This window comes from Tachysurus fulvidraco, chromosome 9, assembly GCF_022655615.1.
Source record: "Tachysurus fulvidraco isolate hzauxx_2018 chromosome 9, HZAU_PFXX_2.0, whole genome shotgun sequence".
Lineage (NCBI taxonomy): Eukaryota > Metazoa > Chordata > Actinopteri > Siluriformes > Bagridae > Tachysurus > Tachysurus fulvidraco.
Genome location: NC_062526.1, coordinates 10,479,383 through 10,501,973, shown reverse-complemented (window position 1 = coordinate 10,501,973; position 22,591 = coordinate 10,479,383). Strand labels below are relative to the sequence as shown.

Below are 22,591 nucleotides of genomic sequence, written 5' to 3'. Positions count from 1 at the left end.
GTAAAAGAATTAAAACAATGGACAATGATATCACATGAAAAAAACAAAAATGAGAAATATGAGTTTATTGAAAATTTATTCAATTCTCAGTGCCTATGTTTAAAATAAATAATGGTAAGGCGGTGAGCATAAAATGACCAAAAGTACAGTGTTTTAAAAGAACGGTGAACAAAATCAGTACAATTTTAGAGTATTTTATAAACAGACAATATACAAAACTGTAATTTAAAAGAAAACAAATGCAGCAACCTATTAGAAACAGTATAGTCTGTAGTATACTTTCTGGAAAGCAGTAGTTTTAAGAGCTTTCAGGGGACCATTATTTTTGCACATCTTAATTAAATATTAGTGTCTCTTTAAAGATTTGTTTTTAGTGTACTCAGCATTTAAATAAACATGTAACGCCAATGCTTTTGAGCATGTCTTGTGCGCCATTCTATCCCTAACCAATCACCATTTCTATAGAAGTAAAGTGCATGTGCAACACTATTTTGATCTTTAACCCCCAACTCAGTGTTTTAAACCATTTAAACAAGGATGCGGCAGTGTTGACACTTTTTTCCTGTCTCCAAGGAATGTTTTAAACACAGGTAAATAATTAGACAGCAACTGCAAAGGAAGTAACCGATTATGAATATATTAAATACTGTCATTCAAACTACAGCGACACTCTTCATAATAGAGCATGCTGCTCTTTTGCATTGAGATACAAAGCTTCAGAGACATCACTCATGGTTACATTGCATGATAAAAGCACTAAAACATGATCATGAGTGCACCATTGTAAAGGACACAGCTGTCCAGTGGAGAAATCACTACCTGTGGCAGTAGAGTAGCAAAACAAAAGAGCATCTGAGACATGTACCAAAGCCTATTTCATTCCCTATGTAAAAAGGTCCATCGTAGTTCTATACAGCAGTGCTACGGCTAATTTGCTTTTTAAGCGCTGAATAAGTAGACGATAGTACCACAATGTGTGAAGGCCAGCAATGAGTATGACTGGGATTGTCATACAGTGACACAGAAGACAGTTCAAAGCAGCAGGTTTTGGGAAGGGGGAAAAAAAACAAATGTCAGGCAACTTTGCAATACTTTTCTACATGAATTTGTGTAATGTTCTTCATAAGCAGCAGACCTTAATTCGATGCAGCTGTCTCAATGTCGGTATTTTACAGGAAAGAGACAAAACATCCGCGCATCAGAAAGAAAAGCTTGGCTTTGTGTGAGCCTGACAAACTGAAAATGTATTTCAAGTAACAAGAACTCGATCAATAAAAAAATGCCACAGGCTTCAGGTACAGAACAAAACCTCCACCATGAACTGATCAAACAAGGAGTATATTGACTGTCCAGACATTCACTCATACACAACCACTCTTGATGCATCACAAAACAAGAAGAGAAGTTGGTAGTGGACATCTTTGTGGAGTTTCCAAACATACACTAGGTACAAGAGAGTCCGTTTAAATACAGTTACCCAAAAGCTTTATTTTGCACTCTTTTTTGGCACAGCAGGCCTCTTAACTTGCCAGAGGTGATTATGAATGGTCAGGGCGTCCACACTGACGGACACAGTCTTGGCAGGTATGACGGTGAATTGCTTGCGGTCTGAGCTGTACTTGTAGAGCTTATCGATCATCTTCTTGGTGATGCTTTTTGGCCCAGTGCCAGTGAGCTTGTGGATCTCCTCTGTGTCAGGAAAGTAAGAGTAAAGTGCACGGAACTGACAGCCACCATCGCGGAAGAGAATCATTAAGTGGTTCGACTCGCACTTCTCGATTTCCTGCAGATAAGTGTGAAAGTAAATTATTTTAGATTATTAACCGTCTACTTCAGCAATATCACTGCACACTAATGCAACTAAATACTATTTTAATATCTAAATGTTTTAAATCTATTCAATGAAACAAACAATCTGTTTTTATATAAAAACAAACCTCAAGAATAAAGTTCTTCTGTTGTTCATTTACTTTCCCTGCCAAGCAGCAGTGAGAAATGGCATTGTGGATTATCGGCTTATTAGACTTTGCACTTGGCTCCTTGAAAAGTTTAGGTCCTGCAGGGATTAGAAAGAAGATTATAAAATAAAGAAGTCTGAACTCGGACAAAAGAAAAACTTAAGATCTTAAGAATCAATTCTGTCATATAACCTTCTTAAATGCAGGTTAGTTTTTTCAGTTTCTATAAATAAAGGTAAAATAACTTACCAGTATATTCCGCCATAGATGTTGATGTAATGGAAGACGCGGTAGAACCGTTGTCCCAGTCACGCTCTGTTGTCCGACTAAAGACTGAAAACAACTCCACGGGTTCCCCCCTGTTCATGGAAATAATACAGGGATGAGAGCAATAGGGCATGACATCACTGAGAGGTCACAGACTGGATTAGTGAATCGATGGATTTTGAATGGCATGCGTACACATTCACACTACTTACCGCTGTGATCCTGCACCTCCTGAGTTCACACTGTCTGCTTCAGTAGTAGCCACAGAAGCCAGTGAGAGATTAGAGCCAGACTGGGCACTGATCAGGTTCTCACCTAGAAATGATATTAAAGAAATTTTATATATATAAATAATAAAAAAAAAAATCAAACACTGCTATTAATATTCATATAAACAAGCTGCTACAGAGAGTCTACAGGTGTTATTATGTCCATTTATAAAAAAAACTTTTAGAGTCTCCCAACCAGACACTTTAGAGTCATACACTCACAATACTCAGTGTTTTATTTTGTAGAAGTCCAGCAACTGCTGCTCTTGTGCAAAACAAATCCATGGCTATGTTTTCTCTCTCTCTCTTTTTTTTTTTTTGCATTTGTGCATGCCTAACTATAAATGAGAGCTTTTTGCAGAGAGGAATCAAAACATTCTGAATGGGAAATTGTAAATAAATAAATAAATAAATAAAACAAATAAATAAATGGTCCTCTTGTAACTTGCGGGTGTCAACCTAGAATTAATCTTGTAAAGTCATACCAGAAAACACACAGTAAAAGATTTAATCATAGAAAAAACATCAAAAAAATAAACAAAACCTACTAGCAGGAGCGCATTTTGGAACCTTGTCCGTGGAAAGCTCTTCCTTCATCACAGACTTTGGTCTCTGCTTCTTGGGCTTGGGTTTGGGTTTAGGTTTAGGCTGTTCCTGCTCTTCAGATAACTCTTGTTGTTTCCGTTTCAGGTATTCTTGTTTAATTAAGTCTCGTCTGGCTTTTTCTTCCTCTTTTCTGATCCGGTCCTCTTCAGCTTTCCTCCTGAAAACAATAATATTAACAGTACGATTCCATGAAGTTTAACCATGGTGACAAAAAGAAATCAGAAATTAATTCCTGCTAGACGTTGCCGCATAGGGACTGTTCTCATATGCAGCATTGGACAGAGTTTGTCATTTATTGTATGTACTTTCAGTAAGTTATTTCATAAACACTAACATGTTGTATATAAATGAAGGCTAGTTTCAACCAGTTACATTTCAGAAATATATTAACTTCACCTAGGCAGCTTTTATTCATTAATAACCTGAACACCTTTGTGTATGCACCAAGACATACCTGGCTTCGTCCCTCTTAAGTTCACTTTCTGCCTCTAGCTGTTGCTTGCGCATCCGAGCCTCCTCTGCCTTCTTCTGTTGTTTTAGGAGAAATGCTGCACGCCTTTTGGCCATTTCATCCTCTGCCTTCTGCTCATCCTGAATAAAAAAATAATCAAAAGCAACGCGTGAGTGAGATGTAGTCTAAATCACTGAACATATATAAAGTATGTCAAGCCAATACCTTGAAGAAAAAGCCCATGCCACTTTTCTTTTCTCCATCAACTGCATCAGTAGTTACTTCTAATGCATTGGAACTGGCCTCATCTGAATGGGAAATATCGTACAAGTCCACTTCAATCAGACTGGCTTTGTTCTTTGAGCTGTCCTCAAACCCAGAACCAAAGGATTCCTCTGGGTTCTTTAACGTACTATTCACACCTTCATCAAAAGTCACTCCGAGTGCAACAGAGCTTGATTCCCTTGAGACTGTACGCAGGTTGGCTTCGTCATCAAGATGGAATGTGGTGTTTGTTAGTCTTGCCTCTGTTTGATTGAATGTCTCAGGCTCCACTTTGGGGGACCTGCCCCCTGGACTTGCTCTAGGAGTGGGACTGTCAGTAGGAGTGGGTGTAGAAATTTTCTGCCCTTTGCCGTGGTCCTTGGACAGTTTCAGCTCGGAGGGTTTGGCGCGAGACCGTGCGGAGCTCAGCTTGGGGGGCTTACGAACTGCAGGGCTGCCACTTGGCTCTACAAAATGAATAGCTGCTCGAACCTTCGGTTCGTTTAAATTTCCTCGGTCATCCACAGGGGGTGGGGCAGCACCTGGTGGAGACTGGATGTTCTGCCTCATAAGCAGGTCCTGCTGGAGAGATAACTGCACCATCTGCTGCTGAATGCTGCTCATGGCCTCGTTGAGCATATCTATGGTGCGGTTACACTCATTAAGGTCTATTTCCTCATCTATGTCTAAGGCACTAGGTGGTATAGCAGCTGCATTTCCCCACTCAAGAGATGCCTTCTCTGGCTCCTTAGTGCCTTTCTCCCTATCCCTCACTGCATCAAGACAGGAGTCGTCTTTTGATGACTGCTCTTTTTCTCCATTAAGCTTTCCGCCATTTTTCAAGCGGTCAAACTTGAAGGGCTGAGGGAGTGTGTCACTCTTCCCTTTTTTTACTACATGGAGGAAGGCAGCTTTTCCAAGCTTGACCCGTTGCCTCGCACACAATGCCTCCACCTTCTTTTTCTGGGTCTCAATGGCACGGCGTTTTTCTTCGAGCTGCATGTGCAACTGTACAAGTTGTGAGGCCAGCATATTGCTGCTGTCCTTGCCCTGTTGTGTTGGACTCTGATCCCTTTTTATCCTCCATGAGGTGAGGGGAAAAGGGAAGATCTCTGACCCATCTGGTGTAGTCCTTTGCGAGCTGCTGGTGCTGGAGCGAATGTCTTGATTGCTGCCAAACCGTTGCATCTTTCGCTCTGCAAAGCTAGTCATTTTTACACTGCCACTGGCCACACTACTGACCTGCGACTGAACACTAAGAGCAGGGCTGGAGCACCTACTTCCTTCATCCTTGTCCTCATGCTCCTTCAAGCTCAAGTCTTCTTGAAGCTTTGCAGATTCCTGATCATCTGCATAAAACTGTTTCTTAGAAGGATGAAGTTCCTTGGTTAGTTCTGGCTCCTGATCTTCAATCGTCTCAACAGTTTCTGTGTTATCGTCAGGCAGTTCACCCCACGCTTGTACGGGCATCTTGTCTTCAGCCGATGATGAATGCAGGTAGAACCCAGGTTCAGCAGAGGACTCTACACTGCTTGCGACTGTGGTCCTGAAAGCATGAGTTTGTCCAGCACTTGGGGGTACAGATTCACTGGTTTTGGGCTCAGACGCTAAATCAAGATCAGTGATAGAGCTGGAATTGAAGGTCCGATTAAGGTTGTATGGAGGTCTTCGTCTGGCTGATGAGCTGGGACCCTCCCCAGCACAACCCCTCCGTGCTGATGCACGCTGTCGTCCCTCTCCCGACTCTTCCTCTTTATTTAAGCATATAGACTTTTCTTTTGCTGGTTTAAGGACAGCAGGCATCAGTGGTTCCAGGTAGATACTTGCTGTTCTGGAATCTGCAGGAGATTCCTCTTGTCTTGATTTAACAATGGTGGAAGCACACCAGTTTTCTACATCCCCAGAGTTTGACAGAGTAACCTCGTTTTTAGACGGCTCCTCCCGAATAACAGTCATCATATCATCTTCATCCATGCTAACATTTCCAAGAAGCCCATTACCATTGACTCGTCGAGGACCACTCTGGCTTGGAAGACCCTGGTGTTTGGGCGTGACAGTAGAGGCCAGGCTGTCCTCACTGATGGAGCATGTGAGGCTAGCACTGTCACCCGAGGCCAAGTCTGCATCACTATCAGTTGCACAATGAAGAACATATCGATTCAGCTGGGATAGTGGCCTGGTTAGGATTACAAACAAAACGGGTCATCTTTTGGCCAACTAAACACAAATGTAGAGAAAAACATGGTAATTGAAATAAACATCAAAACACTAAATAGTTTTTTCTTATACCTCGGTCTTTTTTCTGACCAGGCCACAGATCCTCGAGAATGACTTTCCTGTGTTAGTGAATTAGAACGATTTCTACAGCCTGGAGCAAAAGAGGAGCATACCAAATCAATTTCTCTTCCTGATTTTACTGTTAACATGACAATTGATGTGAAAAATAATTTGTATATCCTACCTAATCCATCCTCTCCTTGTTGAGATTTTTGCTGCCTCTGTCTCAATGGTAGAAGTGGATGTGAGGGGCTAAAAGTCGAATTCCCCTTATTACTGAAACAGAAAGCATTATCGCCAAGAAACTAAATTAGGGCAAAGGCTATCTAATCTTAAGCAACACCATACATCTCATGTGGCTGAACAAATATAAGCTTTTTTTTTTTTTATCAGTTTACGGTCCTTAACTAGGACACGATATACTCTCAACCTATTGCCACTAAAACACACTACTGCCACAATTAGCCTCATGCTATTTTTTCAATTTATTTGTTTCAATTTACATCTGACCTTTTAATATTAACGGCAATGTGTGCAAATCATTTAGTGACACAGCTAAAAAGAGCTAGAGTTCTGACTCAATTTTGCATGCCTCATACTGTATATTACATGTAATCCAGCCAAGATGTATATTCATGCAAGACTCTTGAGCTTCTCACAAATGCCAGAGTGCATACAACAGTTAGTGTTAGCAGGTTAACTACTTTTTAAATCAACTGGCTAAACAGTGTAAATTAAGTCTTAAATTAAGTCTGTATAAATCTGAGTAACAAAGGAGCACTTCCACCAACTTCCAGCTTCCTTTTATACAAAAGAGCGTTGCATAACAAACAGGACCAATAAGGAAATTCCGACTGGGAATGTAATCAGATTCAAAATATATTGCATTGTAATTATACGTCCATTTAAGATGCAATTAGTTCTACTTGTAGTGAGACAAATCTGGAGTTAACTAGATATATAGAAATTGCTCTGTTTTACTTGCAGAGTAACAGAAAACCAAGAAGTTAAAAAGTGCCCGTTGACTGCATTTGACCACAGAATCAGACCATATTAGCCTAACACATGACTAGATGAAAAATGTATTCTCAAAGACCATCAGGGATTTCAAGACTTACGAAAGATCAGATTCCTCAGTGTGCAGGAAATACCTGTTACACACTTCGGGGCTGTTTGGAACAGGATGCGCTGGATCAACCATTCCAGGTGAGACTAGGAAGCTTCGTTTGGTAGCATTGGAGATGGGCACGGAGGGTCGGGAGCTCTTCGACTGAATCACTGCTCTTGCTGTAAAGAGATGCATTAGGTGCAGAGTTACTAGGATCTCTTTAATATCATTTGTTTAGTAGGTTTAATCACCCGCTCAACCCAGGCTTATGGAAACAATAAAACAAAAAACAAAAAAAAAAAACCAAAAAAAAAAAACCCACACAATTTAGAATGTCCAAAAATAATGCACTTCTCACCATCCTTCAACTCCTGCACATCCCTTGGGTGGACAAAGTCAGGCTTCACAATCTCAAACCACCAAAAGAGTTCAGCAATGAACACCATCACATTGTTCTGTAAAACAATGTAAAACAAACAAACAACAAAAAAAAGAAAAACAGGATGAGCATTATAAATGGTGCTATAAATAGAGAAAAAGACCACAGATCAAGTCAGTATTGTCAAATTACTTACTTTAAGCACCAGAGGTGAATACAGCATGTCTTCTAGTGTTAAATAAAAGCTTTTATTCAGGTATTCATTGGCAAACTCCTTCAGTAGCTGGATATTATACAGGCTGTCTGCAATAGAGGTTACTTCCTTCAAGCAAATATCTATTGGACAGAAAAGATAGTCAACAAACAAGTGCATTTGTCAGGACATTTTAATAGAAACACTGTACACCTGCCAATCAGCATAAAATCAGACAGCTACAGTCCAATAGCTTTAACTATGGCTGACAGACTGAATTATTCTCATTATTCTAACTAACCAAATTGGCACAGTCTACAGTGGAAAATAACCATCTGGTATTTTAACAATTATCAGTCCAGTTTGGGGAGTCTGTGCCCACTGATTCATGTTCTTGGAGGACAGGAATAAAACCTGAGGTGTTATGTTGCTGTAGTAGCCTGTTTGCCTACTAACTCTAAAGACTGTTGAGTGTGAAATCGTCAGGAAGTTAGCAGTTTCTGAAATCTTCAAAACCTTTAACCAAACATTAACCCAAGCTCTTGACCTATATCCTTATTTTATGCACTGCACTGCACTCACATGACTCATTGGATAATTGCACAAACAAGCAGGTGTACAGGTGCTTAATACAGGTGTTTAATGCAAGTGTATAATCAGTCAATATTTGCTTCCAAAAGAGTTAAACATTTGGAAAGTCTGAAAGCATGAAAAGACTACAGTAAACAAATTGAAGGTAGTCTGCATCCTGGAGCGAATCACTTTAAAATTTCTATTTAGTGACTGTACCATCAAGCTTCATAAGATCTGGGCAGTAGTAGTGGACTACAGTCAGTAGGGCAGCACCATCACACACATCCCTCATCAGATCCTCCAGCAGGGGAAAGTGGGGAAGCAGACGGCCCGAGGCGTGTTCTCTTCTATAACGCACCTGAACAGGAAGAGGAGCAGAGACCGGAACAGGGTGGCTTGGCCAACAAGTTCTACCATAACTTAAAATAAACTAACTAGAATTAACTATGAACATATTAAAAAGCTCTTAAATGTGCTGTATAAAGCTTTTAAAAGAACCAACTTACTTTCTTTAATTAAACTCATTTGAATGAAATTAATTATTTAATGGTATACATGTAGCTGCAAAGCCATAACAGGACATAGTAGTCTGTATGGAAGGCAACCCATAGCAAGCTATATGTAGCATAAATTCCAAAATCCATATGTACTGGGGGAAAAAATCTGTTTTGCTATACACTGAATACATTTCCGTTTCATATCAAAATATCCATTTGTTTATTTTTATTTATTTTTTTTACATTTATTTCCAAGTATTTCGATGTGGTAAACAACTAAGAACATGGTATTTTGGAAGATGCAACTGACCGGTGGTTCGCTTGTTGTCTATCGTTTAAACAAATGTTATAAATGTCTACTCTTAGTCTGGGTCATGGGTTTGGCCTGTGAAAACTGTAATTGCTGTTAAAAAGTATAAAACAACATGAAGACCAGAAAGCTGCCCAAAACAGAAGAGCAAGCCAGAAGCTGAGAACAGAAAGGAAAACTAATCACAGCCAACGTAATGAAAAGGCCAAAGTGTGAAGGAAGTAAATGTCTGCTCATGAACCAAAACAGCTCATCTGTCAACATGGTGGAGGTTGTGACTTCGACAGCATAGCTGCTTCTGGAACAGGCTGACTAAACTAGTGATGTTACGCATGATTTTAGCAACAGAAAAAAAACTGAAGTCCACAGAAACATTGTCAGAAATGTATCCAATCTAACTGCCTGATTACCCGAAACATACTGCCATTTCAACAAGGGACGTCATCAGGTGAAATACGGAAAGACAAATCACTGGACCTTACCACAAGTGAGCAGTGTTTCAAAGATCAAAACTGTTTAACACATCTACACATAAATATCCATCATCTTTAACCTTTCATCTTAATCTCAAATGTCTTCAGTGTATAGCAAAGATAAAATGTTGGCCTTGCCATTCCAATTTTTTCAAATGGGTTTGTTTCCATAAGTATTCTAATAAAAGTAGTTTTGCACTAGAATCCACACCCAGAACATAGCTTGTAAGAAAACACACACATTAACTCACTTTGCTAAATTCAAGAATCAAGGTTGTCCGTTCCACAGCAAACAGATTCTTGACTAGAGTTAAATGCAATTTCAGCAAATTTACAAACAAAAGTCAAATTTAAAAACATTGCACATTTAGTTGCCAGGATGAGGAACGGTCTTCCTTGACTCGGCTAAACCAGCTGGCTAAAACACACAGCATAACTACATACAGTGAGGGCTATAACAGAGAACAGAAAGTGAGTGAGGAGCCCAGTATGGAAAGGGAAGATGTTTGCGAAGCATTGTCCCATGTGTGGATTACATGACAAGCTCCAGCATGCAATGGCATAATGGCACTAGCATGAGTTCAGGGCCAAAGGCACACAAGGCAGAGTGAGAGTGTGAGATGACAGGTATACATATTAAAAGACAGAGATTGCACACAGAAAGTCATTGCAACACCCCCCCCCCCCCCACACACACACACACATATATATAAATAATTAACTGAAATTCTCCCCAAAGTTAATGACCATTAAAATAATGACAAATAAATGATGACAAATGTATTTCTGGTGTGGTTTACATTTCCTACACACAAAACTAACTTGCAGGCATTTTGAACATTAAAAATTACAATACTATTTGAAAAATAAATATGAATGTGATAAAAGTGAAAAGTGAAAGCAAACCTGCCCAGAAGACTAAACCTAACTGTTAAACACATTAAATTTAAACAGCAAATAGTTTTTTTTTTGTCTTCCCAATGATGTATGAGAGAAGGAAAAACACTCGCTTACTGTATCACCAACATATTGAACCAATATGTCCACCAATATTTAGCAACAACAAATAATTCTAAATAGTTTAGGGGCCCGCACCCCTGCATAAGATCACTGTATGCAATGTTATTTATAAGCAATCCGATAAACATTGAGTACTTGGGTAATGTAAGACCAACTGCAGAAAAAAAGCAAAAAAAGCAATGGAGTCAGGTCAAGGAATGGAGTGAGAAGGGACAGCTGCCATGTACAAATTAGCACAGAAAGGACAAAAAGCTGGAATGGCACACAGATTTACCACTCTCACACAAACACGCAAAAAAAATTTAGCTTCATTAACACACCCAAACACACACACAAAGTGGAATGTATTTGGGCTCAGCGGAGTGGAAGCCTGATATTGTTGGGTGATTATTAGACAGCATGAGCCACTAGGCGTCAACATTTCCTACTGTAATTCACTGCAAAGCCTCAATGGTACGGTGTGTTATGTGCACACATCAACAAACAATTGCGTGCAGTGGTAGAAATGATTGCACTGGCAGCAAACTTACAGGTACTAGTTTCCAATACCATTTTGAGGGAGACTATCCAAGTAGCAAGAGAGGAGGTTAGAAGGAGAGAGACGGGAGGGGGGGGAGCAGAGCAGACAGGAATGTACAATCAGAGAAAAAGAAAAACAGAACTCACACCACTAGCAGAGAGATACAGAGAGAGAGAGAGAGAGAGAGAGAGAGAGAGAGAGAGAGAGAGAGAGAGAGAGAGAGAGAGAGAGAGAGAGAACAGGACGGGAATGGACTGGTAGTAGGGACCATTTCTCTGTTACAATAAAGTGTAAATAAGATGAAATCACTGGGACTATAGTACACATATTTTCACTGCAACTTTTTCTGAAGTTACAGGAACTGGGGAAAGTAAATGAAAAGAAAACCAGGATCATACCTTCTGATGATTGGGAGACTCCAGCAGATGTTGCTTTACTTTGCATTCCTTCTCGGAGATCTCCCTCATTTTTAAATTGACCTGAAATGTTTAATAAGAATATATTAACATTATAAACCAACAGGCTGATTTATTAACCCAATGCACCTTCTACACCCATTACAATCCACTCCTTTATTACATTAAGTGCCCCTACAGAGTTTAACAACTACCCGTTCATTATCACTGGAACATAATGAAACCTCACAGTGCAGGATTGTGTAAAGTACTATTTGTCCTGTCTGCCTTGTGTGGCTTTTGTTAAAGTCTAAAATGGAAGCTAAAAATGCAAACTAAAATAATTAAGAAGGGGTCAGTAGGTAGGTCTATATATATTTGTTTTTCCAAGATTCAATGTAAAAAAAAGTACAATTTTGGTGATGATGATTACGTAGGTATGACTTTAAACAAATCAGCATATTGTGACGTCACCGACTGGGTCTTCAACCCGTGCCTTCGGGCGCATCATCGCAAACCTTATTTTGATGCTGGGCACAGTTTTTCCAGAACTTCATGCCAAGTTAAAGCAGTGTCGAGCTGTTTTAACGAATTTTTTTAGATGTATTATGGTGCCCGAACCCGTATGACTTCGAACGGTGACCGCGAACATTTTGTTTAGCATCATTATCAAGCGCGAACCGTTGACCAGTGAATGAGAGTATGAGACGAAGCAAACACACAGGCCATAGTGTGACATCCGTCAACCAATAGTGTAAACATAGATGATGTCACGGGTTTTTATTTAAAAGAAAGAACGTAGCCTTCCTTTGTATGTAGGCCTAGGCAATTTATATATTTACAATACTTACTAAAATATAATTATTATTAATTTATTGCTTTTGTATTAGTTGTTTGAAGAGTAAAAAAAATTAAATAAATAGGTCGGTCTTAACGCAGATTTACAACCGGCAAGTCGGTCGGACTTAGAGCAAAAAAATAAATAAAAAAATTTGAGTCGGTCCTAAATTGACAGGGTCGGTCGGTTAGGGCAAACAAGAATATTTTTAAGGATGGCCTTACCTTGTTATGTAACAAAAGAAACAAGTGTGTTAAACTGCAACACAAATCAGTCCTGTTTTAGTTCCATTACCTTGTTAATCCAGAAGATCATGGCATCCTCCAAGTCAAAGGGAAGCTCTTTAGAGGCACTGAATGTAGAGAAGCGCTTCACACAGGTCACCACTTTCTCAATGCTGATCATCTCCACTGTGTAGACCATCATCAAAGCATCAATCATAGGCATGTGTGAGCTCTATACACACAGATAACAAACCAAAAGTTACCAGAATCAGATGGTAAACATTTATGGCAAATAAAGGTCACACGCTCAGCTCATATTCACATAGTAGTGACAATTCACAAGCATTCATAAAGATATCATGCATCCAAAAAGCCTAAAACAGTTCAGACACTAAGCAGTGACACATGAATGAAACTACCAGGCATTCTATCCTAAGCGGCTACAATCCTAATAATTTCAATTAAGGTCACATTCTTGCTTACCAGATTATTGCAAACAAAAGAACAAGACTAAAGACTAAAATCTAGTTAACAAATCTTGGCTATTAGTGTATACTGAACTTGTAAATATTTGTGCATGCTGCCCATATGCTCAACAAACTGCGTAATTATACAACATGACGTTAAAATCAATATCATATCACAAGTTATTAACTCAATTTCATTAGAGCTACAATTTAATTAGAGACATATAAGGCCAAGCCCAATAAAACCTAAAGGTTATATGCAACAGATATAAAGCCATGAAATAACATGTTCCTTAGAGACATAAAGCGTTTAGATATTAAAAAGGCCTCAATGAAGCAAATTTTGTCTGTTTTTCTAATACTGCACTTTTATTACATGCAGCACCAATGCACCAGGGGACGAAGTCATTCTAGAGGAAACCTGGAACATAAATGCCCAAGTTCTTCTAATATATATTTTTTTAGGTGAGTGGAACTGACATATCAAGCAATAAGATTTGGCATAATGTTATTGTTTTGCATGACTTTAAATATGATGTATGAGCAAATATTATATATATATATATTATATATTATATAATATATAATATATATATATATATATATATATATATATATATATATATGTGTATATATATATATATATATATATATATATATATATATATATATATATATATATATATACGTATATATATATATATATAACACACACACAGACAGACAAATAAATAATACATTGATAATTATATTACAGGAGATGTTTTCACAGTCCAACTATAAATATAAAGTTGAATATTAAAATAAAGTTGACTTAATGCTTCAACAAGACGTGTGAGTGTGGAGAGAGAGAGAGAGATAGAGAGAGAGATTGATTTCACTCATTTACTTACACTGCACACAAACCAGTATTCACCGTTGCTGTGTTTGTTTACAGCAGGGTTGCCATGGTAACCTCTCTCATGAATTATGCTTGTTTCCTGCTTTTGCCATGCTCTCATCACATTTTAAAAGCTATTAATAAATGATGTACTACTAAGCTCCTTCAGTCTAAATATGGCTAAATACCTCACCCAGTGCGTCATGAGAACATGTGGATAGAAATATCCTGCTTAGTTCACAACCACTTTGCAAGACATTTATTCAGACTGTCTCAACCTTCACTAATATTTCTACATGTATAATTATTTATTTTCAGTAATCTTTTGTTACTTTTCTTCTGTTTCTTTGCGGAAAAGGTACAATATTACACCTCTTTAGTTTTCTATCCATTATCATTCACATAATAAAAGATATCACTGTCAACAAATTAGCGTTGTGTGTGTGTAGGTTTATTAACAATACCATCCTAACATCCTGTCTTTAATAGTTGAATCCTCTGAAGCAGTGTTTGACATGTACAGTATTTTCCGCACTATAAGGCGCACCTAAAAGCCTTATATTTTCTCAAAAATTGGCCGTGCGCCTAATAATCCGGTGCGGCTTGTGTGTGCACTGAGTTCCAAAAATCTGTAAAAATGTTGTGCGACTTTGGTAAGCGCTCAGCTTGATTGACTTTCGGATCATTTCCCACTGTCACATATACTACGTACGCTGGTAGCGATAAATCAATCAGAGGACATTACATAATGCGTACAGTACGTACGCTTACCTTCGCCATGCCTCCGGTAGGTATACTACCGATATGTTGTGTCGCTACTCGATCCGTACAGCAACACGATCGGTTCCGCGCATGTGCGAAATGACGCCACTTCCTGTCATCGCCGACCGCAGTTTCGGAAATTAACGCTATCCTTACCGTTGTCATAGCACTTTATTTGTATTGCTCGTTTAATGTCTGTTTTGTGTGAAAGTTTGCTTACTATAACTTGTTTTTATGGTATTGTTGTCCTAAGCAATCACTAAAATAATGTATAAAATTTTTAAGATTAAGGACACAAAATAAAACGTATGAGAAAATGTAGTAAAATTAAACTATAGTTTACATATGTTACACATAATTTGGGAAATACAGATGTGTGTGTTTACATTTACAAAAACACAGGACTAAACTGATTTATTCAACTGATTTATTCATAAATTAATTTGTTCCCTCCCTCCCTCACACTCACTCACTCACTGAACATGGCATTGACCTTTAAGCCTTTTTTATCAATACAGTAGGACAAAAATGTTTCCATGTCCTCTTGACATTGAAAAATAAACATAAAGACATCCTTTGCCTCAGAGAATTAATCACACATGATCCTTTTGAGGGCAGTTTTTATTTTTTTTTTATTTTCCGTGAGTGAGTGAGGGAGGGAGGGAACAAATTAATTTATGAATAAATCAGTTGAATAAATCAGTTTTGTCCTGTTTTTGTAAATGTAAACTATTGAAAGGCAGACAAATAAGACTTGCAAATAAAGTGCTATGACAACGGTAAGGATAGCGTTAATATCCTAAACTGCCATCGAAGATGACAGGAAGTGACGTCATTTCGTACATGCGCGGAACCGATCGTGTTGCTGGTACAGATCGAGTAGCGACATGTTGCAAAACAACATTTGTTTCTTCCTAACCATTATGCACTCCACACTCCAGTCCAGTAGGTGGCGGTAAATGCACCTTAAGTTGGTTTGCCATCCGCCAATAAAAATCAGATGCTTACGAGGCACAACTCAAACGACAGGCTATCAGTTTTGTAAATGGAAATAGAGCAGCTGCGAAAGAATTCAACATCAATGTATCTATGGTTCAAAAGTGGAGGAAGCAAGAAAATGAACTGTGCCAAGTTAAGAAGACACAGTAGATGAGGACTTTGATGGATTTGTGGGAGAAGATTGATTAAAAAATAATGTGTGTGTTTATTGTTAAGTAGTAGAATAAAGTTCAACCAAACTCACGGTTTTGCTTCCGTTACCTTTTTTGTAGACCGTATGTTTTAGTATGCGCCTTATAATATGGTGCGCCTTATGTATGGGTTAAGTACAGAAATAGAGCCCGTAATTGAGACTGCGCCTTATAATCCGGTGCGCCTTATGGTGCGGAAAATACTGTAATCCATTATGAAAATGTTTGTGCCTAAAAAGCTTACATGAGGCAGGGGAAATGAAATTCACTCTACTTCATCTGGATTGCTTTAAGTTTGATGCTTAAAGTACTGGTGCGATTCTGATCATGACAGGTTCACACAAAGCAAATATGAACTCAGTTATACAGACTCGTGCCTTGGAACAATCGGTCTTTGTCAAACAGGTTCATGTGGGTTACACCACACAAAGCCTTGCACAGGGTGTGGACTCAATCAAAAACATTTGCATCAACATGGATAAAACCACAGGTGGGTGGACAGTGTTAAATAACCAGCACTTCCAATTTCTAATCACTGCAAACATATAGCACAATGACAGAAGTCAATGTAATCCACTCCTTCTCTAAATGTTTGGTAGAAGCTCCTGCTGCAGTGTTTGTACTGGTGAAAGAGATATTAACAACACACACTACAGAACTTTTTCTCCTGCCTGCTTTTTTGGTGTGGCGATAACTCATGTTATAACAGGAAGACTTCCGCACGCTGAAGCATACACTGCCATATTTCCTTCCTCTCTGTGCATGTCACTGAAGATCAGGGCTAGTACCATCAATGTAAGCTATTCATCTGCACAGACTTTCCAACACACCTCACGTGAACCCTTTCTGCAAAATGCATCTCATTCTTCCCAATAACACTGCAATTCAGACAATGCAGTTAGACTCGATTCTCACCATCTTTATTGGCTGACAGGTGAGGTCTTCCTCAGTGACAGGTGTGTCATCTCCCTCCATTACGTAGATTCCTTTGCGAGACAGAGCATGAATGACTGACTGGTGGGACTGAAGGGATGCCGCTTGGTCCCCTTTGAGAATGAGCCCACACACACGACAATAGAGTTCAGATGACAACAGCAGCCTGATCACAGGAGGCTTGATGTGCTCCTGTTCATACTGGTCAGTATAGAAGGGGTCCCGCATGTCCTCTGGTATGTGATCTGAAACAGAGGTAAATGGAAAAAAATTGGAAATAAGGAATAAATTAAAATAATGAATAAAAGAAGTTCTTTAACACCCAACAAGCTGGTTTAAGTAGGATAATAATTAGGACCAAGTGTCCCAAGTGAAACACAACCAGGATGTACAAGAGAAGACAACATTACCAAATAAAATGCTACATGACTCATATAAATAGCTGTACACCATTCGACCAAAAGTTTAGGGGGCAACTGACCATCACACCCATACATAGCTATTCCCCAACTGTTGTCAAAGTTGGAAGCACACAATTATTACAATTTCCCTTTAGTGGAACTAAAAAACCCAAACCTGTTCCAGCATGACAAGCACAACATGAGTTTCATAAAGACAATGTTTATCAAGGCTGGTGTGGAAGGAATGGAGTGACTAGAGCACTGAACTCAGCCCCATAGACACCTTACGGACATGCTGGGACCAGCTCCTACTGCACAACAGGCTTTCCAGACATCATTGCCAGATCTTAATAATGCTCTTGTGGTGGAACGAACACAAATCCCAAGAGCCACTTTCCAAAGTCTAGTGAAAAAGCTTCCAAGAAGAGTGGAGGTTACATTAATACCCATGTTTTAGAATGGCTGTATGTAGGTATAATGGTCAGGTCTCCAAATATTTGGGTACAGACAGTTTAAGAACCAATGTTCTAGGCTCTAAAGTTCATTTAGTAGACATTTTACAATAGTAGAATGAGGGATGCACAAATAAATCCCCAGCTGATGCCTGATGAAAAGCCAATGTGTAAAGTAAACTGGATTCAATGAATCTTTATGACTAAGCCTGGCCTTGTCTAACTACTTGGAAGGGAAGTTTGGATCTGTAAGAGTTACTTTTTCATAATGAGGGTTTAAAAAATCTGTGATGATGTTTTACACTTCAAGAGATCCCATGTTGGCACTGATGAACTGTTTTTGGAGGGAACACTGAAGGGAGGGGCTGCATTTGTTTGAATTTCAATACAGCTTCATTTAACATCTACCAAAATAACTGGTCATGAACATTTAATAGAAAAGAGACCATAACTATACAACACACTGCTCTAAACACCTGTAGTATTTTACCTAAACAGAAGTTTACATGATTTTTAAAATTGACATAAAAAAGTTGAGTAAAATAAATCCAATAGCATGTGTTTGTTTCGGCGATGCCCCTGTGGTTAGATCAGACTGTGTACTTTGCTAGAATTAGTTTGAAGGCACAGAAGATAGTCAAAGTCAACTCCATCATGTGTACGAAAGGCAATTACAATTGTCAAACGCCTTGACAGGGTTGGTCCTGCATTTCCGGCAGTTCTGGATAATGATAATGTGTTATGAATACTTAATACATAATTGGTGGAAAAATAAAATGTGTTGCTATAAAACAAAAGGCAAGACACACTGTCAAAGAAGTCAAAAGGAGGGAAAAAAAAAACAACTCAGCTTGAGGTGTGAAATGTGGAACATCTTGGGAAATACAGGGCTGCACATACAGTGCATTCAGACCCCCTTCACTTTTTTTAGTTTTGTTATGTTGCAGCCTTATACTACAATCTGTCAAATTTTTCTCATTAATCTACACTCAGTACCATACAATGACAATGTGAATACAAAATTCTAGAAATGTTTGCAAATGTATGAAAAAGAAAAAACTGAAAGATCCCATGAAGGCAAGTATTCAGACCCTCAGCAACAATACTTGAATTTTGCACTGAGCAAAAAACAAGCCATGAGGTCAAAGAAACAAGATTGTTGCATGGCACGGATATGGGGAAGGCTATAAAAACATTACTGCTACATTGAAGATTCCCAAGATCACATTGACCTCCATTATTCTCAAATGTAATATGTTTGGCACAACCAGGACTCTTCCAAGAGCTGGTCCCAAATCAAACCGCGCAATCGGGGAAAAAACACCATCCCAACAGTAAACACACAGCCAAAACAACACAGGACTGGCTTAGGGACAACACTGTAAATGTCCTAAAGTGGCCCAGACAGATCCCGGACTTGAACCCTATTGAACATCTCTGAAGAGACCTGAAAATGGCTGTACACCCATGGTGCCCATCAAACCTGACTGAGCTTGAGAGGATTTGCAAGGAATCACAGAAAATCCCACATCCAGTTCTGCAAAAAGCTTGTGGCATCATACACAAAAAAGACTTGAGGCTATAATTGCTGCCAAAGGTAAGGTGCTTCAACTAAGTACTGAGTAAATGGTCTGAATACTTATGTATATGCATATGTAATATTTCAGTTTTTTGGGTTTTTTTTTTCATTTTATTAAATGTAACCTGAGAGAAACAAAGATTTTGAACTCAAAACCTGACCATTGTGCTGGAGTTGGAATGAACGCAAAGCTACGAAGGCCATAAAACAATACTGAGTATTCGAAATATGAGGAACTTTCACCTTAAGGACAAACAGGATGAACTTACCAGAAATTCCACTAATCAGGAAAATAACAAAAAATTCAATCTACTACCTGTAGGGACATCTGCCCAAGCATTACACTGCCAGCGTAAAACAGACCTGTGCTAGCCAGTGCCAAGAAAACTACTAAAAATATACTCTGTAGAACAGTGCTTCTGGTTAACTTTTCAATCCTGTAGGAAAGTTAGTGTAGTGGAACTATACTTAATTATTGCAAGAAGAAAAACAAATGAAGCCTCAGCAGAAATCTGTCTTAAGCAGATAATGCTAGCTAAAATAAAGCACCAGTTATAATGAGGGGCAACAACCACACTGTTGGTCTATTACACGGAAAGAGGAAGAATGAGGTTATACACCTTCCTCCTTCTCTGCTTGTGAACACATTCACACCACTTGCAAATGGCAAAACCATAAATCAGTTCCCTAAACACAGTGCACGTCAATCAATTGTGCACACAGGTCATATTAACACTAATGCCAATACAGAAGTGTCAAAGTTCATAGAGATGTGCCAAAACAAATAAATTTTTGGGTACAATCGTTTGTTTACAACAACTACATGAAAATGTTTTGGGAGATGGATGATTACTACTGATTGAGATTTTAATTTGGCCTTGACATTAAACAATTGAGGTTTTTTTTAAGTCAAAGAATAAACTAATATTCTAAGTTCTATTTTTAAAAAGCCATGTTTACTTTACTGTAAGTTCCTTATACAACCCCTGAGGGAAAAAAACTATTCACGTCTGAAAGTAAATAGTAAGTGTCTAACTGTCTTGCTGACAACGAGACCATGCTTCTGGTTTATCCACACTATTTTCACATCTTGCTAGCAATGCAGACAGACTAAAGGTTACTCTGCTTGACTGTGGATACTCCTGCACTTCACATCCAGAACGATGCATGTTATGACCCAGATTTATTTCCACCACTGACATAAATTTACTGTGTGTGCCATATAACAGAAAGAAAGTAGTCTGTAAGAGGAATGTGAAAATGAATGTGCCTTACTTCTAGAGCACTGTTCATTTGGGATAGTATTTACAGACAAACATCTGTTAAGTAACACTGCTGGAGGACACCTTTAGGTACTCCTTATCAGTTCACATGAGATAAGCTATCTCTGAATAAGTCAGAGAGGTTGGTGTGTCGATAACGTTCATGGCGTATCCATAACTGGTCATTCACATAAATGTTCTGTACACAATACACTACGCACTTGTTATTACAAATTGATGGCTTTTTGTTTTTTATTACAACTGCTTACTGAGCATCTCTTACAACAATGTATAAATATCTATTTTATAGTTATGCTTTTTAATCTCAGCTAAAGCTTGATTTGGTTTTGACTAAAGAGAGTCACTAAAGACTAAATGGTGAAATGACAAAATTCCTCTTAAACAAGATTCAAGTCAATTAGCTGAAGCTATTTCTACATACATTTCATAGATTTAATACCAAGTAATCACACAATCTGGAACAACTTCTGACTTGACATATTTAGACAAGTATAAAATCCAAAGGATTCACCTTCAACAAATATATGGACCCACACCACATGTACAACTAATCCAGTCAGAACAGGGCTAGAAAGAAAAACAGCAGTCTGGGGTATGTTCGGGTATTGGCTAATAATACACAATAACAAGCACTATCACGCAGCTTATCTTAATACATTTCAGTATTATACTCATGTGCCACTTGTGTGTTGAAGACATAACGAAAGCATTTTGCTCTGACGGAGTTGAGCTGAAAGAACCTGGAAACACGGCCACTCACCAGTTACCCTGCATGATTTGTGTAAAGATAAACAAGCATTACCGATTCCGTAGGCTTTAGCAAACAGCCAACGCAGGTTAGCTGCTATCTTGGCCCTCGCTGAATCATACAGTTCCAACGGTGTGATCTCCACAGCTTCGCTAGTCGCGTCCATCATTCGTCGTGTGCTGCTGTCACCTGCAGCCCCCAAGTCCAGGTCCATGCTGAGGACGCGTCCTACAACAAAACAAACCATCAGCTGTGGCTCTACCTCAGTGTCCTGTACTGCCTTATAATCTGCACTTTACCTTAGATCAAAAGCAACGATAACGGAGACAGCTAGGCAGCCTCAGGCCGGGAAAAGTCTAGCTCTGTAACGCTATCATAGCAGTAGGCAAATACATTAGCAAGCTAAATGGCCCGCTGATCTTGTTTAAATATAACCAAAACCTACATAACATCCATTGCACACTTCTATCGGGCTTATAATACAGTTAGATACAGAGTCCATTTTAGCACAGAGAAAATTGTGCCAAGCTAGCGAGCTACTATATTGTTAGCTACAAGCTAGTTACAAGCTAGCTGCGGCTAATTATGACGCGCAGGCTAACTATAGCCAGGTATGCTATATATTTTATCAAAGGCTCTCACTGAGACCGGTTTATTAGCTAGCTTGCATTGTTTGCGTTAATAATAAATCTGTTGTGCACTTGCCTGCTATAACCGAGCTCCCTGAACTGACCATAAATGTAATATATCATTAGCCATAGCTGCACAGTGTAAATGCACATACACACTGCCGATACGCGGCTGTGATAACGGTAGCTAACTAGCTTTAATTGCTCTGAACACACCACAGAAAGACAAAATAGCCTCATTGTCCGTGTTAAACGTAATATTCACGTTCCATACCTTGATAATATATGCTCTCAACAGACTAAAGAAATCCGCGGGTGGATAACATGAGAGTGGGCAGAGCAGCGGAACTCACGAGGAGCCGCTGGCCGAGTAATGGACTGTCTCCTCCTAACAACAACTCCGCGGTAGCTAAGCGACCCGTATGTGGCCGAGCCTAGCAACCGCGCGCGCGACGCCCATTCAAGTTCGAAATGTAACCGACGAACAGCAACAACGTTTTTTTTTTTCCTCAGAAGAAAAAAAAAATATTTTTTAACTGAGCAGTTATTTTATTTTTAGTCTTAAGAGTAAACATATTTTAGTTAATTACTCTCAAGACTAAAATCAGTTTGTAGACCAATAGCGTAATACACCACGTAAAATCC

The 22,591-nt window shown here is 38.9% G+C and overlaps 1 protein-coding gene across 4 annotated transcripts; it reads right to left on the bottom strand.

The window, feature by feature from the left end:
• Positions 1–50: 50 nt before the first annotated feature.
• On the bottom strand, positions 51–22,562 carry camsap1b (calmodulin regulated spectrin-associated protein 1b). 4 transcript variants are annotated; one of them, XM_047818458.1, is made up of 19 exons: positions 22,221–22,562; positions 21,372–21,545; positions 16,837–17,099; positions 12,693–12,854; positions 11,564–11,644; positions 11,176–11,208; positions 8,562–8,703; positions 7,776–7,915; positions 7,559–7,655; positions 7,211–7,379; positions 6,277–6,368; positions 6,105–6,183; positions 3,777–5,991; positions 3,555–3,691; positions 3,043–3,257; positions 2,438–2,540; positions 2,208–2,317; positions 1,938–2,056; positions 51–1,783 (listed from the first exon to the last, which is right to left on the bottom strand). In XM_047818458.1, the coding sequence occupies exons 2-19, from the start codon at positions 21,529–21,531 to the stop codon at positions 1,487–1,489; spliced, it is 4,614 nt and encodes a 1,537-aa protein (XP_047674414.1). In that variant the 5' UTR covers positions 21,532–21,545; positions 22,221–22,562; the 3' UTR covers positions 51–1,486. The 4 variants fall into 4 exon arrangements, with proteins under 4 accessions (XP_047674414.1, XP_047674416.1, XP_047674415.1 ...); XM_047818460.1 differs by having other exon boundaries at positions 7,244–7,379; XM_047818459.1 differs by lacking the exon at positions 22,221–22,562 and adding an exon at positions 21,617–21,638.
• Between the last annotated feature and the right edge of the window lie 29 nt (positions 22,563–22,591).

Bases quoted from the DNA above. Each gene is read 5' to 3' on its own strand.
- camsap1b (XM_047818458.1), bottom strand. From the start codon at position 21,531: ATGGACCTGGACTTGGGGGCTGCAGGTGACAGCAGCACACGACGAATG. The intron at 2,318-2,437 runs GTAAGTAGTGTG...TTCCATGAACAG, and splicing joins GGAGGTGCAGGATCACAGCG to GGGGGAACCCGTGGAGTTGT. The intron at 1,784-1,937 runs GTTTGTTTTTAT...ACTTATCTGCAG, and splicing joins AGAAGAACTTTATTCTTGAG to GAAATCGAGAAGTGCGAGTC.